This window comes from Hevea brasiliensis, chromosome 14 (assembly GCF_030052815.1).
Source record: "Hevea brasiliensis isolate MT/VB/25A 57/8 chromosome 14, ASM3005281v1, whole genome shotgun sequence".
NCBI lineage: Eukaryota > Viridiplantae > Streptophyta > Magnoliopsida > Malpighiales > Euphorbiaceae > Hevea > Hevea brasiliensis.
In genome coordinates, this window is record NC_079506.1 from 16,756,837 (window position 1) to 16,771,665 (window position 14,829).

At 34.7% G+C, this 14,829-nt stretch overlaps 1 protein-coding gene across 1 annotated transcript; it reads right to left on the bottom strand.

Annotated features, from left to right (window-relative positions):
- Positions 1-6,702: 6,702 nt before the first annotated feature.
- LOC110636097 (putative disease resistance RPP13-like protein 1) lies at positions 6,703-11,755 on the bottom strand. The gene is made up of 2 exons (XM_058134783.1): positions 7,147-11,755; positions 6,703-7,057 (listed from the first exon to the last, which is right to left on the bottom strand). Exon 1 carries the CDS (start codon positions 11,530-11,532, stop codon positions 7,219-7,221), a length of 4,314 nt encoding a protein of 1,437 aa, XP_057990766.1. The 5' UTR covers positions 11,533-11,755; the 3' UTR covers positions 6,703-7,057; positions 7,147-7,218.
- Positions 11,756-14,829: the final 3,074 nt, after the last annotated feature.

Sequence of the window (14,829 nt, forward strand, 5' to 3'; positions counted from 1 at the left end):
ATTAAATTTTAAAAACTAAATTATAATTTACTTGTATTATTATTTACGATGAATTACATTAAAGCTCCTAAATTATAACTATAATTACAAATTAGGACTATTTTTAGGACTGCTATAATATACTTCAAGTTTTAACACATATGACTTGCTGCAAGAACTTCAAATTTGCGTAAAAGTATTAAATTTTTATTTTTCTTATTAGCCATATACCATGATTACTCCAGAAGTCAAGAATATTACTTCCTTGAAGATAAGAGAAGTAACTTGCTTTCTTTGAACCAATCAAGGCCTTGTTCTCTTAAGTGAATTTTATATTTTACTCATACTTATATTAATTTAAGCATTAAAGAGATTATTCAAGCATTAAAAATATTAATTTATATAGTAATTTATAATAAAAATATTTAATAAAAATAATAATTAAATATAAAAATAATTATATAATTTAATGAAAATGTTTTCCCAGCTTTCAAAATTAAGAGGATAATTTTTTATAAATTATATATTTAATTTTTAAATATTAAAATATTACATCGTTAAATAATATAAATAAAAAAAATATTATTTTAACTAATTAAGAAATTAAATACTATTTTAAAAGTTATTATAAAATTGGATATAAGAATCAAACCTTTAATTTTGCATGTAAACTTCGAATGATGGGATCAGACCCAACCACTTTGTTGATGATATTTAAATTTTTATATATGGTTAATTGTATTATATAGTTTGTGAAGAACTATAGTATTGGGCGTAATTTTGATGAAAATTTTCCGACTAATCCAAAGCCAAACCCAAGGCAAAAACATGGGAATTTACGATCATGGAAAATCCAAAAGTGAAAGTGACGATTGATCCCAAGATGCAGACACTGTTCTGACACGCCATGAACAAATTCTGAATCTAATTAAAGCAAACTGACACACTGCCATTCACAGCACATCTTTTATTTTTAACCCACCAATTTCTGCTCTCTTTATCTTCATCTGTATATAAGTTGATAAATTTCTCTTTACGCTACTCACCCACGAGAAATTTTATCCTAACACACTGCCTGGTTCACTCATTTTCCTCTCTTTTCTCTGCTTCTCCCCAAGCTCTTGTTTTTATCGGTGCTTGCTTTTCGGATTCTGGGTTTTGAAAAACCATTCCTGGGTAAATCTGAATTGCCAATGGTTTGATCTGGGTTGGTGAGAGAAGGAGGGAGGGAGAGGGGGAGGAGGAGGGCAGATACACAAATACAAACAATGGAAATTGAGAGGATCAAGGAGCTGATGCTCCTTTGGTGTAGAACCAAAAGGACCTGTGGCGCTCTCGTGGGTGGAAACCACACCGCATCCAGGTTTTGTACTCGCTAAATTATATTTTTCTTGCGTTGTGTTGGATTCCTTTTTTTCCAGATCTCTTGATTCATCATCATCTTTTGGCATCTGGGTACTTGCCAAATCGGCCGACAAGTTCCTTTTTTTTTTTTTTTCGCGTGATTACGATTGAAATCCACAGATTTGAAAAGTTTTCCCTTGAGAAATTCAGGTGGAAAGGCAAAAAGCCATGGAATTTGCTCGCGGGTATCGAGCCAAGGAACAGAACAAGATGAAGCATTCGCTGGATGGTGGCATTGATTTAAATTCTGATTCCATCTTGGTAATTAAGCTTCCTGATTCACAGGTTCTGCGTATTGTGTCTCGCTCGTTGTTTTTGGCTGTTGTTATTATTATGCTACCTTGCATTGGTTCCATTTTAAGGGAACTTTCTTCAACTTCTAATTACAATCTATACGCAGAAGATTTGGATTCTTATTTGATTGATGTTGAATTCTTGGACTCACTGCTGCTAGATTTGGCTGATGAGGGCCTTATCGAGAAGGGCGATAAAGCTCTCTTTGTAAGCTCCGGCATTGGGGCTGTGATTGATAATTCACGATTCTTGAATGCCAATGAAATTGATTTGGTATTGGGATCTGATCTGGGGCAGCCATTGTTCCATGATGCATCATTTGATTTTGTATTTGCATTTGGAATTGAAGATATTGGATTCCTAGACCGCATTGTGAAAGTTGGCGGTGTTCTGGTTACTCAGTTGAGTGACCTTCCGAATGCTCTCCAAAAGAAATCAAATTATAAAGTTGTTTATCTCAGGCGATATAGTTCAACCATTGTGGCAATGAGAAAGACAAGTTTGGCAAATGAACTGGTCGACTTCTCTTCGAGGAGGCAGCTCTGTGAGTTAGGATTGGAGGCCAAGAAAACATCATTGGATGGCTTGGAAGATGTTCTGCTTGAGCCCCCAACAAAGGTTCTAGCGACATCTAGAAAATTCTTGAAGAAATTCAACTATCTTCCTGATTTGTTAGGGGATTCTTTAGAAGATTATCCACGTCGAGTTTTTGTTGATGTGAGCTTGCAAGAGGAGAAGGATAGTGTAATGACTTGGTTTAATGAGAGCTATCCAACTAGGAATCGAGAATTTGAGATATACAACATCGAAGAAGGAGTGTCAAAGGCAGTGGCGCCAAGTGTTGATGTTTCAAATTGGTTGATGAAGAATGTGAGGCAAGATGAGTTTGTTGTGATGAAGGCAGAAGCAGAAGTGGTGGAGGAGCTGATAAGGAGGAGGACTATTGGTTTGGTGGATGAACTATTTCTAGAGTGCAAGAATCAGTGGCAGAATGGGGAAGGGAAGAAGAGCAAGAGGGCTTATTGGGAGTGTTTGGCTTTGTATGGAAGGCTGAGAGATAAAGGAGTTGCTGTTCACCAATGGTGGGGTTGAGAAGAACAAAGAAAGCTATAAAGAGAAGAGAGAGAGAGAGAGAGAGAAAACTCTCTTGCTCATGTTAGATGGCTTGTTATTGCGGGCATTTTATGTGTGAATGAATTCGTGTTTGAATTTCTGTAGCAAAATCTTTTTATGGGTTTACACTACTGAATGAAGAATGTCAGTGGTGGCTTTGTTGGTTTTGTGTTGTTTGAACTGTGTGATATCTCATATTTAGGGTTGTTATGCCGAGGAGGATCATGTGAATGTTCCTCTCCCTTGAGACTTGTTGGAATAAAGTCACATTTCTGTGTTTTTTGCTCTTCTGATATAAAATATTGATTGGCTATTTCTATTTTCTAAATTGCTTCTTGTTTCTCCAGGCTTTTTGCTTTGCAGTTCCTTTGCTTTCTGGGATTGGTTTAAATTGCCTGAACAGATTCCCCATCAACTTTGAAATCAAATAAAGTAATTCATTTAATTTGTAGAAGATGGGTTCTGCAAACCAATTGTAGAAAAATGCAAATAAGGTTTAATAACAACTCTGTGACTTACATTTGAGTAAAAAAAATCACTGAAAAGAGAGAATCACTAGATGGGTTTATATGCATGTATTATTGTTCAGGTGTACAATTTATTTGCAAATTTATTAATTTTGAGGGAATTAGTGAAGTTTATTTAATCAAGGAATTGAACATGAACTTTTAGTTGAGTTATGAACATATTAAGCATAAAAATAACAATTGAATATTACAAAATTTTATGGGATTCATTTATTTTGAGAAACTAAAAATATTATTGAATTAAATCTCTATCATGCAACATGCAGAAAAGATACGTGAAAATTAAACTACTTTTCTGAACAACAGATGAAACAATAATCAACTTCCCTTATTGTTGTGGTAGTGGTTGCAAGAATTTATTTATTTATTTATTTTTACCCTTTGTGAAAAGGGCAATGCAATTATCATGTAGATGCAAATTCAAAATGGTTATAAAATGTGCCCATTATTATGATATTAGCTTGTTCATCATCTCCGTATAGACTATGCCCTCTTCTCTTTTTTCTTTGGTGGTGGTGCTTGATTCCTTTCTTTTGCTTTTTTGATCCTTAACTTCTTTCTTTTTTGTTCCTCCTTGATATGGGTTTCTTCTAGGAATACTTGGCTTTTGCCCCTCTCAAGTCTCTCATTCACTCTTCTGCATTTGGATTCCTTTATACACACAACACAAACCAAGATGTCAATTAACATCTAATTGAGCTGATTTTTCATGTTTCCTTCGGTTATGAGGAGGCTTACAATTTGAAGATTGTATGGATTACTTCAGAATTAACTGTAATTAGCCATAAGATTGTTGTTTTGGCCAAATTAGAGACTATGTGAACCCATTTACAGAGCAAAGTATAGTAATAACAAGTTGCAATGCAAGTGGGAATTAACTAAAGAATGGATGGAGATACAAACTAAATAAACTTGAAAACTTGATTATACCTTTGGGATACATTTCTTGCAGAGGCACATTAATCTCTTAATTGAAGGGATACAACAAATACATCAAGGCTTTTCACAAGCCTACAATAACAAAATAGATGCACAACCAATTCAAAAAAACAGAGGTGATTTACTTGCTTGCTGCCTTCTTGGATTGCTGACAACAATTGTTACTGTTTCTATAATGTTGGAATACTTGATATTAGGCTAGTGCTTTGAAGGGGAAAAAGGATGGAGTTCAAGAATTTCCAGTTGGGGTTTTGGAGATCAGGGGATAAATGTTGGAAATTTGATTTTTGGGAATGCTCTTGGATGTAATGCAGGCTTAGGAGCCAACAGTTGTTTCTGGGGTGCTAGAGCTGGTTTTGGAGGTTCTGTAGGCACCAAGAAAGTTTCCGGAGGTAAGCCTGTTGAGGTTGGTGGCAATACTGGTGGTTTGAAGGGGACTAAGAATGTTGGTGGAGCTGCTATTGGTGGTATTATAGGTGTAAATGCAAATCCAGGAGGAGGAGGTGGTGGTGGTGGTGGCGATGCTTCTTGAGGTGGTGGCGATATGGGTGGTATGGAAGTTGGGATTGGTGGCAGAGGAGGCAATTTAGGCCTAGGCAAGGGAGGCAGATCCAGCAACTTGGACACAGGTAATGGTCTCTTGGCCTTGTAAGGAAGAAAACGAGTAGCTGTAGCCACATTATTGTTAGTGCTTAGAAATGGAGGAATAAAGAGGAAAGCTATGATCATTACATAATGGAAACAACCCATTGTTTTGGAGGTGGATGAACCAAAGTGCTTTTTGAACAATTCCCAATAGAATGAGCTGAAACAGTGGAAGAGAGTAGAAATTGAAGTCTAAGCCATGGTTTGAGAATTGGCCAATTGGGTATTTATACATATTGACTAATGAGGTTGTGGGACTTTGGCAATTGGGTTTTGATTATTTTGTGTTCTATGGTTTGGTTGGGTTTTGCTGAAGTTAGTACAATAGAGGACCACTGTTCTAATTTCTTGATATTAATCGTGTCAATTTTTTGTTGTGGACTATTAATGGTATGTACATTTTAATCAATATTTTAATTTTTTTTATTATTAGTTTTTTGATATTTGAGGATCATAAGTTACATATCAGTAGTTTTATTATAACTGATGCTAGATTGCTATTTCAGTTATATCCAATTGTTTGTTAAATAAGTTTCAAATGGACTCTTGAGATTAGATAAACTTTTTTATAATTAAGAAATTGGATAAAGTTCAATATCTATCACTAAAGACACTCATAATTTTCTTTTCTCTGTGATAGTGAAAAAAAATAATAATTATTTTTTTCATAGCTCAATCATGAAATAATATCAGTAGTATAAGATAATGAAGTGCTAGATATATTATAAATGATAGAAAGGTTTTATCTTAAAAAATAATAGTAATTATTCACATTATCACTATTTTGGATTGTTTACGTTAACATTATTTATAAACTGGCTATTTAGAGTTATAATAATTTTATTATGTAAAATTTCAAAGTTTAGCGAGTTTTGTTGTTACTTTTTAAATTTAGGAATATTTTTATTACAAAGAAATTAAATATTATTATTATTGGGTGGGAGTTTTTTTTTTTTTGGAACAGTTTCAAGAGCCTTCACATTGATGCCCATTATCCCATGAACTTTTCCTAATTAATAGAAGTAAAAGAAAGAGTTCAATCATGTATGAATGCTGTAAGTTCTTAAGAGAAAGTCACTCCCACTTTTGCTACTCATTATTGATGGTGCCCTGTTGGGTAAACTGCATTTCATCTTTATCACTTACTTTTCAAGGCATCCTGATTTTCATATTTGAAATTTTTCATTTTCAATTTTTTTTTTTTGATAATTAAGTTGCCATTTTAACGCATTTTGAAGTTTTTAAAATAAAAAAAAAAACAGTTTCAGAAAAATTTTCTGTATAACTAAAATTCAAAGGGGAGAAAAATATTCATATGATTATTAAATAAGATTTTCAAACTCAGTCCAATCATTGAATCAAAATAGGCAATGCTCAAGGGTGAGGTTTAGTACAAAGGCCTCTGTTTGGAAACGCATACCATGCAGCTACTTTTAGCTACCCATTAAAATGTTAACAGATGTGGTGCCTCTCCTTAAAAGTTTCATGTGGCAAGCAATTTTGGATGACTTGAATCTTTACCCTGCTGTAAGGGGCAACTCTCTTTGAGACCATCAATCTAATAGTCTTTGCCAATGGACTAACACCCAGTAATTAAATACTTGCCTTATAATACAAAATAAAATTTCAACTCTTCAAAATTTCTAATGTACCAACAAGCAAAATTTAATTTGTTTCTTTTCTACGTCCATCAATTTCCATTTTCAGATTTGCAACTTAATCATGTTCATCATAAGATCATTTCCATGAAGTTATATACACATACACGCACTTTGATCAATTTGGATTAACAGAAAACAAGTGAAAATGAAAGAAGAAAAAGGTTCAGTATTTTCAACTTGTAGAGCACAAACCAAATATTCAGTATCTTAAGTAAATTTCAAAGATTCAAAGCCAACTTATGCAGCTAAAAAGCCTGTACTCTTTTTATCTGTCAAAACTATATATGCAGCTTTCTTTCTTAGCAGGTCATTGTTTGTTGAAGCTGAAAGCTATGAAGGGGGCAACTGAAGTGAGAAGTAATGCTAAAGGTTTGAGCACAAGAAAGGGGAAAAATATTAATAAAACAAAGGTGAAAATTTAAATTAACATATTTTTCAATGAAAAAGTTGGCGGAGGATGAGTATGCTTTGGAGTTAATCGGAATGTCTGCTGCCCTGCACCATTGTAATGGAACAATATCAGCTATCTCAAGAAAAGAACGGAAAAAAAAATGAAAAAGTTCTATCTTTCTGGATGCAGGTACCTGCTTGATGATCTAAAAGACTTCGTGGATTAGCTTCTACTTCCCTATTATTCTTGCACAGTTTAGTTGAGTTCAATCTATCACCATATGAGGGATGTGGGCTATGATGGGCCAGTATTCTCCTTTCTCCTTCGAGCACCGCCGTTTCAGAAGAGGGCAGTTGCCGATGTAGAGTTGTCCAAGTGTGGGAGGGAGGCCTTCTTTTGGTAAGGACCAGACATTAGGACAGTTTATGATCCATAATTGCACAAGAGAGGTAAGCTCCTGGATGCCTCTGGATAAAGATTCCAGGTTCTGGACTCTTTCGAGAAAAAGAAAGTTCAGAGAGGTGGGAAGCAAGAGCCCACCTTCATCAGGAAAGGAGCTCATCTCTGGAGGACTTGTCCCAACAAGATGGAAGCATTGGAGAGAAGTAAGTCTGTGCATGCCCCAGTCTGACATTGGCTGCTTCAAATTCTCACAATTCCATATCTCCAGCTTTGTTAAGTTATGGGGCAAGCCCCCATCTGGAAAGGAAGTGAGACTTGGACAATCCAGTATGATTAATGATTCAAGAGACTTAAGGTTATGCATCTGATTGGGTAGGGACTTGAGAGTCAGACAGTCCTCAATCTTCAAGGATTTAAGATTGGGGATGGAGAAGCTGCTACCTAAAGACTTTAAACTAGGACAACAACTAATTTCCAGTTCACTGAGATGCATCAAACTAGCGTGGTATTCAAGCTCCAAGATTTTCAGAATTGGGCAGTTCCAAATACTAATGCATTCCAGCAACATATTACTTCGAAACATCCATCTTGAAAGTGACTCCAATTGGTTGAAATCCCAAACGTGAAACGTCTTAAGTCTAGACGGAAAAACCCCTGCCGGAAATGTTGTGAGTGATGAACATCCACTAACTGTCAGTTCTTCAAGAAGAGGCATAGGATTGACATCATTATCAATACACATGATTCCCTCAGGCAAACTCAGCAGATTTCTACAATCTCGAATGGCCAAGGACTTTAAAGTGCTAGGTAACTTGCCCTTTGGAAATGATTTGAGAGAAGGGCATGACTGAATTTCTAACTCTTCAAGAAGACACTGGTTGCTTTTGTTAGCATGCATCAACACTGTGACCCCTAAAGGTAGAGACATGAGAGTATCACAATTTATTAACTGAAGATGCTTGAGGGAAGACGGCAAGCATGTTTCTGCAACTGAGATCAGTCTTGCACACCTTCGGATGCTCAAACTTCTAAGGCAGGTGAGCATGTGCAACCCATTTGGCAGTTTCTCTAGGGCACCACCATTAACTAGGTTCACAACTTCAAGACTGCAGGGCAAAGACTCTTCATTTTCCAAAGACACAAGCTGGGAACAATTATGAATCTCTAAACGCCTCAAAGAAGCAAGTCTTTCTACACTAGCTCTTTCCTGCCACAAAGATATCATCTCATGGCAATCTTGAATCTCCAAAATTTCAAGTGATTCCAAGCTCTGTATCAACACATTTGGCAAGGAAGTAAACCTTGAAATTCTCCCAATTCTTAAGGTGGTGAGTGATGTGAGATCAGTCAGAATTTTGGGAACCACCTCATTACATTCTCTTATATTTAACTCACGCAGAGAAGGGAGGCTTATTAGTGGACCTGTCAAGCTTGGGCATTTAAAAATATGAAGACTATATAAGGACAGAAAGTGGCTAGGTAAATTTCCATTCAATTTGGGACAGTTCTTTATCGTAAGCTCTAGAAGATTAGGGTAGATTCCTTCTTCAGTGACACCATGGAAAGACCATTCGTGCCATTCTTGCATGTCTTCAAATTTGAGAATTTTCAAAGATGGGAAATATACAAAAGAAGGAGATAAATCCCCATAAAACTCAATGCCAACATATTTCACAGCATTCATGCCTCTTATGCTCAAGTCTTGGAGAGAGGGCAATTGACCAAGTGATGGTAATGATGTGCTCTTTCTGCAGTCACAGAGTTCCAAGTGTGTTAAATTAGAGAAAGAGGAATCACCTAGCCAGGATGGGAATTCTGTGCCACAATAGAACTTGATTGTGAGCCTTTTTAGATTCTGATGGGGTTCTAGAAAGTTGAGGACCTGCATTTCATTCCTTTTGCTTCGTGAGTCATAAAAATCATCAATCCATTCAAAAGCTAACTCATCAAGGCCCTGCTTCTGCTTTAAATTAGCAACTCTGGCATCTCTAACATCCACCACATGATGCAGCCCTGTAATGGAAAGGCCCTTTTGAAGTTGCAACAAATCCTTCAACTCTTTTATCTTGAGGCCACCACATGTCCCCACAATAAATTTTGGCAAGAATTGGAGGTCTGTCAATTTGCCTATTCCCAGTGGCATCTCTAGCAAATTATGTGTACAAGTAATGTCAAGATGACGCAAATTGATTAGATTCCCAGTTCCTGCAGGCAGCTTAGAAAGCTTACTACATCTACGTAATATCAACGTCTGTAAGTTTGAAAGAGCACTCACAGATTCAGGTAGGCACTGGACTGCACAGTGAGAAATATTAAGGTGCCTTAGATGCTTTAAATTGCTGATTGAATCTGGTATCTCCTTTATCCTATAACCACTCAAAGATAGTATCCTTAAGCACTGTAATCTTGTCAGCAAGTCCTGTAACACCTTATAAGGTAAGTAGCACCAATCTGAATCTGAAGCAAGAAGAGCTGGTAATGCCAGGAATGTTCGCAAATTTTTCATTTTGTAGAAGACTTCAAACCTCTGCGAGATGTCATATCGATGATGATTGAATGAAGCATAGCGAACCTTTTCAAAATTCATAACAAATTTGTCACTCTCCAATCTATCCTCCAAACTGAAACACACGTCTTCTGCAATCGATTGAGCAAGATCATGAATCAGGTCATGCATTACAAACCGTGAACTGTTGCTACTTGATTGTTGAAAAAATGATCTTGATAATAAATCACCAAAATACTCAAGACCTAAGACTTCCATTTGCTTCTTTCCTTTTATTTGTTGTAAGAAACCTTCAGCCATCCACAACAAAACTAATTCATTCTCATTGAATTCATAATCTTTGGGAAATATTGCACAGTAGGCAAAACATCGTTTCAAATGAGAAGGAAGGTGATGATAACTCAATCTTAGAGCTGGAAAAATAACACTTCTCTCTTCTGGTAAATCCCATATCCTGCTATTCAATATATCTTCCCACTCATCACAATTTTGTTTTCTGCGCAAGAGTCCTCCAATTGCTTTTGCAGCCAATGGCAAGCCCTTACACCTTTTCACTATTTCTTCACCAATTAATTTAAGATTTGGGTATGAATCAAAATTTCTTGTTCCCAATGCATGTTGGAGAAAGAGTGACAAACATTCATCATCCTCTAAAACTTGAAGAGAGTAAGCTGGAACATTACCCATGATTGATGCAACTCCTTCATTGCGAGTTGTAACGATTATTTTACTTCCAGGTGATGCTGTCACGAAAGGCCTACGAACAATATCCCACAGATCATAATTCTCATTCCAAACATCGTCCAAGACAAGAATAAATTTCTTCCCAGATAACTTCTCCTTTAACCTCACTTGAAGCAAATTCAAATCCTCCTTATCAAAACTCTCCAAAGTTATTGCCTGCAAAATTGCTCTTGTTATTTTAACAACATCAAACTCTTCAGACACACAGACCCATGCTTTTAGTTCAAAACTCTTCTTTACTTGTTCATCATTAAAGGCAATTTGAGCCAAAGTTGTCTTTCCCACACCGCCCATCCCAATTATGGGAATCACACATAAATCATCCTCACTAACTTCAGCTCTTAGCAATAACTCAAGAATAGCTTCCTTATCCTTTTCCCTGCCATAGACATGACACTCATTCACCACAGAAGTAGAAGGTATTCTTTCTTTCCGTTCATAAGACTTTGCTCCACCATATTCTTTCAGTTCAAGGTCATCCTTTTCCGAAACCAGTTGCTTTAATCTTCTAGTGACCTCCTTTATTTTAGATTCCATTCTAAATTTAAAGATGGCGATATGTGGATTCAAACTAGTAAAGCAACTAGGAATAAATTTCCGTGTCTTACTTGTACTAGCGTGGGGTTTTACCATTGCCTTGCGCTGCAGAGCTTCAGTTGTGAACTCATCCAGTAAGTCCTCCATGTCATAAGCCAAGTCTCTTAGGTCTCCAAGCCAAATCTTCACAAACCCATTTGTCATCTGCTTCTCCTCTGCATCTTCAAGAACTGCATGGATTTTCTTCAGCAGCCTCTCCCACTTCTTGAGCTCAGCAAAGACTTGCTCTTCTTTTGCAAATTTGAGCAAGTCATTTGAAGTCAACTTCTTGAACAACCCTTGTAAGGAAGCAGATAGAATGGCCTCTCCAACAACAGCAATGGCTTCCATCACATCACATAAACAAAGGAGTTGAAGTGGAAATGGAATTAAAAGAAATTCAAGGATAACCTAACCAGGGGAAAATCATCTTCTTCAGTAGAAGTTCTTCCACCTCTATTTACTATGGTTGACTCTCGCTCAGTGAGGCAGTAGACTTCCATGAAAGAGTGGGGAAAACTGAAAAGGATAGGATGGAAAATAGAAATGAGAGAACAAAATCGTAACCTTTGAGCCTGTTTCTAGAGAATGTGCTTTCTCTGAGCCCAACTACAAGCCCATATACAACATGGCTGATTGCTTCCCAACCCCATATTCTCTTGAAATAAATTTTGCTTCTCTTATTTTCTTGCAAGTTGGATTGTTTCTCAGGACCATGTTAGCATTTTTCACCTTTTTCTAGTGTTTAAGTTTTTCTTTTTAAATTTTATTTGCCATAAAGAAATATATATGTATATATATAGGCTTTTCTAGCATCCATTAGGGGTTCAGTGTGTAGGCTTTTTGCCATGATGAACAATCCTGTGCTTCATCGGTTTCCTTTGCTGCTTGGAAGGTCTTGTTTGGCTTTGTTTGGGAGAGTCAGCGATGCTCCCTCTACAACCATGTTCCTGCCACTTTCAGGTCATGCCCATATTACTAGGGTTTGGTTTCTAGCTTGGGGCAACCTTGTTAGGTGCTTTTTCATATAGGACTTGATTTATTAGCTTGGGTTTTAATTGCGCCGTTAATATTAGAAATTTTTGTTTAGACCTGATTCATCGTGAGCTCAAAATATAATTATATGAAACACATATATTTAATAAATGGATCTCATTATATATTTTATATTTTGAATTCATAATAGACCGAGTCTACACAAGAAGAAAAATTCTATTAATATTTAGTTTAGTTAATTTACTGTTAGATCTAAATTATTGTCACTTGTATAAATTGATAATCAATATTATAAGTGGAGGACTAATTTCATGAATGATTATCCCTTAAAAAGTCTTTAGTACTTGAACATTATACACTTGAAGTAGGCATTAGCCTACAAAAATACAAGCGAAGATAAATTGGCCATATTATAATACATCACATTCATGGACCTTTATTAATTGAATACATTCTTTTTTATTTGCATCATTATTGCAGCTAGCCACGAACTACTTCCTCCATAAGTAACATAATTTTCCAATCTCATGGCCCATTGAGAATGAAATAAGGAGCAGGTGGAGTTGGGAGAGAAAAAGAGGGGAAGAAAGGTGGAGGAAGTAGCTCAGGAGGCAACTTCACAACTGGTGGCACAGGAAAATCATTTGGAGTTTTAGGCAATCGAGGAAGATCCAATGGAGGGAACATGCCAAATAGTTGCTGCAGCCGACGACCTGCCGACGCAACTCCTATGCTTGAAAACGACAATGTGATCAACAAAACCAAGATCAAGAAACGGGAAGAAGCCATTAAAGAAAGGTGTAAAAGAAGAGTCAGAAGAGGAGTGAAGGGAGTGGTGCTTCTCTTATTAGGTATTTATAGGCATAAATATGTTAGACATGCTTGGATGAGTGTAAATGCACTGTTAGCTTAGCCTCTAGGTTTGGTGATGACCATTCCAATAATAAAAGTTAATATTTGTGTAAGACAATAAGAAATAAAGAGGAGAAGAAAAAAATCCTTTTCACTTTAAGGTATGATTACATATATAAGAAAAGTACTTATCACCCATAAGGGTTGGTTCAGATGTAAGGAAAATTTATTCAATTAGAGATACAAGTTCAAATGCTACCATTGGCCTCTTGGTGCGATAGTATACCTATATTTAATTAGTTGGCTCCATCCATGAAAGTAAATGTGTTAGGATGTGAAAAAGCACAATATTCCCTACTAAATATGTAATCAGCCTATTTATACACTCAGTATTTAGCGTATCTATATTTAATTAACTCCATTCATGAAAATAGATTTATGTGAATGCGATTAGCCTATCTATATGCTCAGTATAGCCTATCTATATGCCGAATATAACAGCATATCTATATCCAATTAACTTCGTTCACAAAGATATATGTGTGTAAATGTGAAATGTTCAATACTCTCAGTCAGTTGTGTGATTAACCTATTTATAATACATACATTTAAAAAAAAATAAATAAGATACACTTGTCAATAATATAATCTTATCCTTTCTCTTAATTTAATACTTAGGTATATATATTTACTATATAATGGATCATTAAATTTAATAAATATGAAAAATTAATGATAAATTGATTTATACAATATACTCACTACTATATTAGCATAGCAAACAAATTATACATCAATTTGAATCCAAATCCAAAAATAAAATTAGAAATATTGGAAGCAATGAATCTTGAAGAAAAGAGATTCATGACTCATGAACAAGACTACATGCATATACAAACAATATCATAGTAACAAATGAAATTTAGTTGATAATGAATGCCAATAAATGAGTGGTTGGGAAAACCCCAATGAGAGTAGAAACATTTTAAGTAGTTACAAATATTGTTGTAGAAACAATTATGTAACTAATCAATTGTCTGTAGCAGTTATATGTCAAAGTCTTTAATTAGTACAGTGATAAAGATTGCTATTATACAATCAATCTTGGGATTCATTTATTTATTTTGTTTCTAATATTTTCTGCTTTCTAAAGCCAAAGAGAAACCCACTATATATAACCCAGCATGTTGTGGTCTATCTGCTGCTTTTTATTTATTTGTTTATTTTTAATTAATTTTTATGGCATATGTGCTGCACTTGCGTTTTATGTTTTTAATATGTTTTTGAATTATAATTTTTTATTTAAAAATTTATTTTTAATTTATTCAATAATGTAATTTTTAAAATAATAAATAATAATAAAACTTAAATAATTAATTACAAACCGACTTAGAATGAGAAATATTTCATAAAAAATTATATGTTAATAATCATAATTAACATAAAAATATATAGAATTTATAAAAAAAATAGCATAAAAGTAATATATAATACTTTCTTTTTAAAATAAATAAAATATAATACTTAAAAAATTTTATTAGGCTAAGAATTTCAGAAATAATAAAAAAATCTCTCTATTTATAAATGTGATTATATAAATAGAAATTATATATAGAGAATTTAAAAAACACACCATGTGATTTATTGTTTGATTATTTAAGAAAGAATGTTTTCATTTTCATTAAATTAATATCATAAACTTTTATATTGTCATATTATTTTTGTATCAATTAACATAATGCTGACATGCTAATTTTTTTTTTTATATTTTCAATTAATATTATTGTAGCAAAGAATTTA

Coding starts and splice junctions, on each gene's coding strand:
- LOC110636097 (XM_058134783.1), bottom strand. CDS start 11,532: ATGGAAGCCATTGCTGTTGTTGGAGAGGCCATTCTATCTGCTTCCTTA.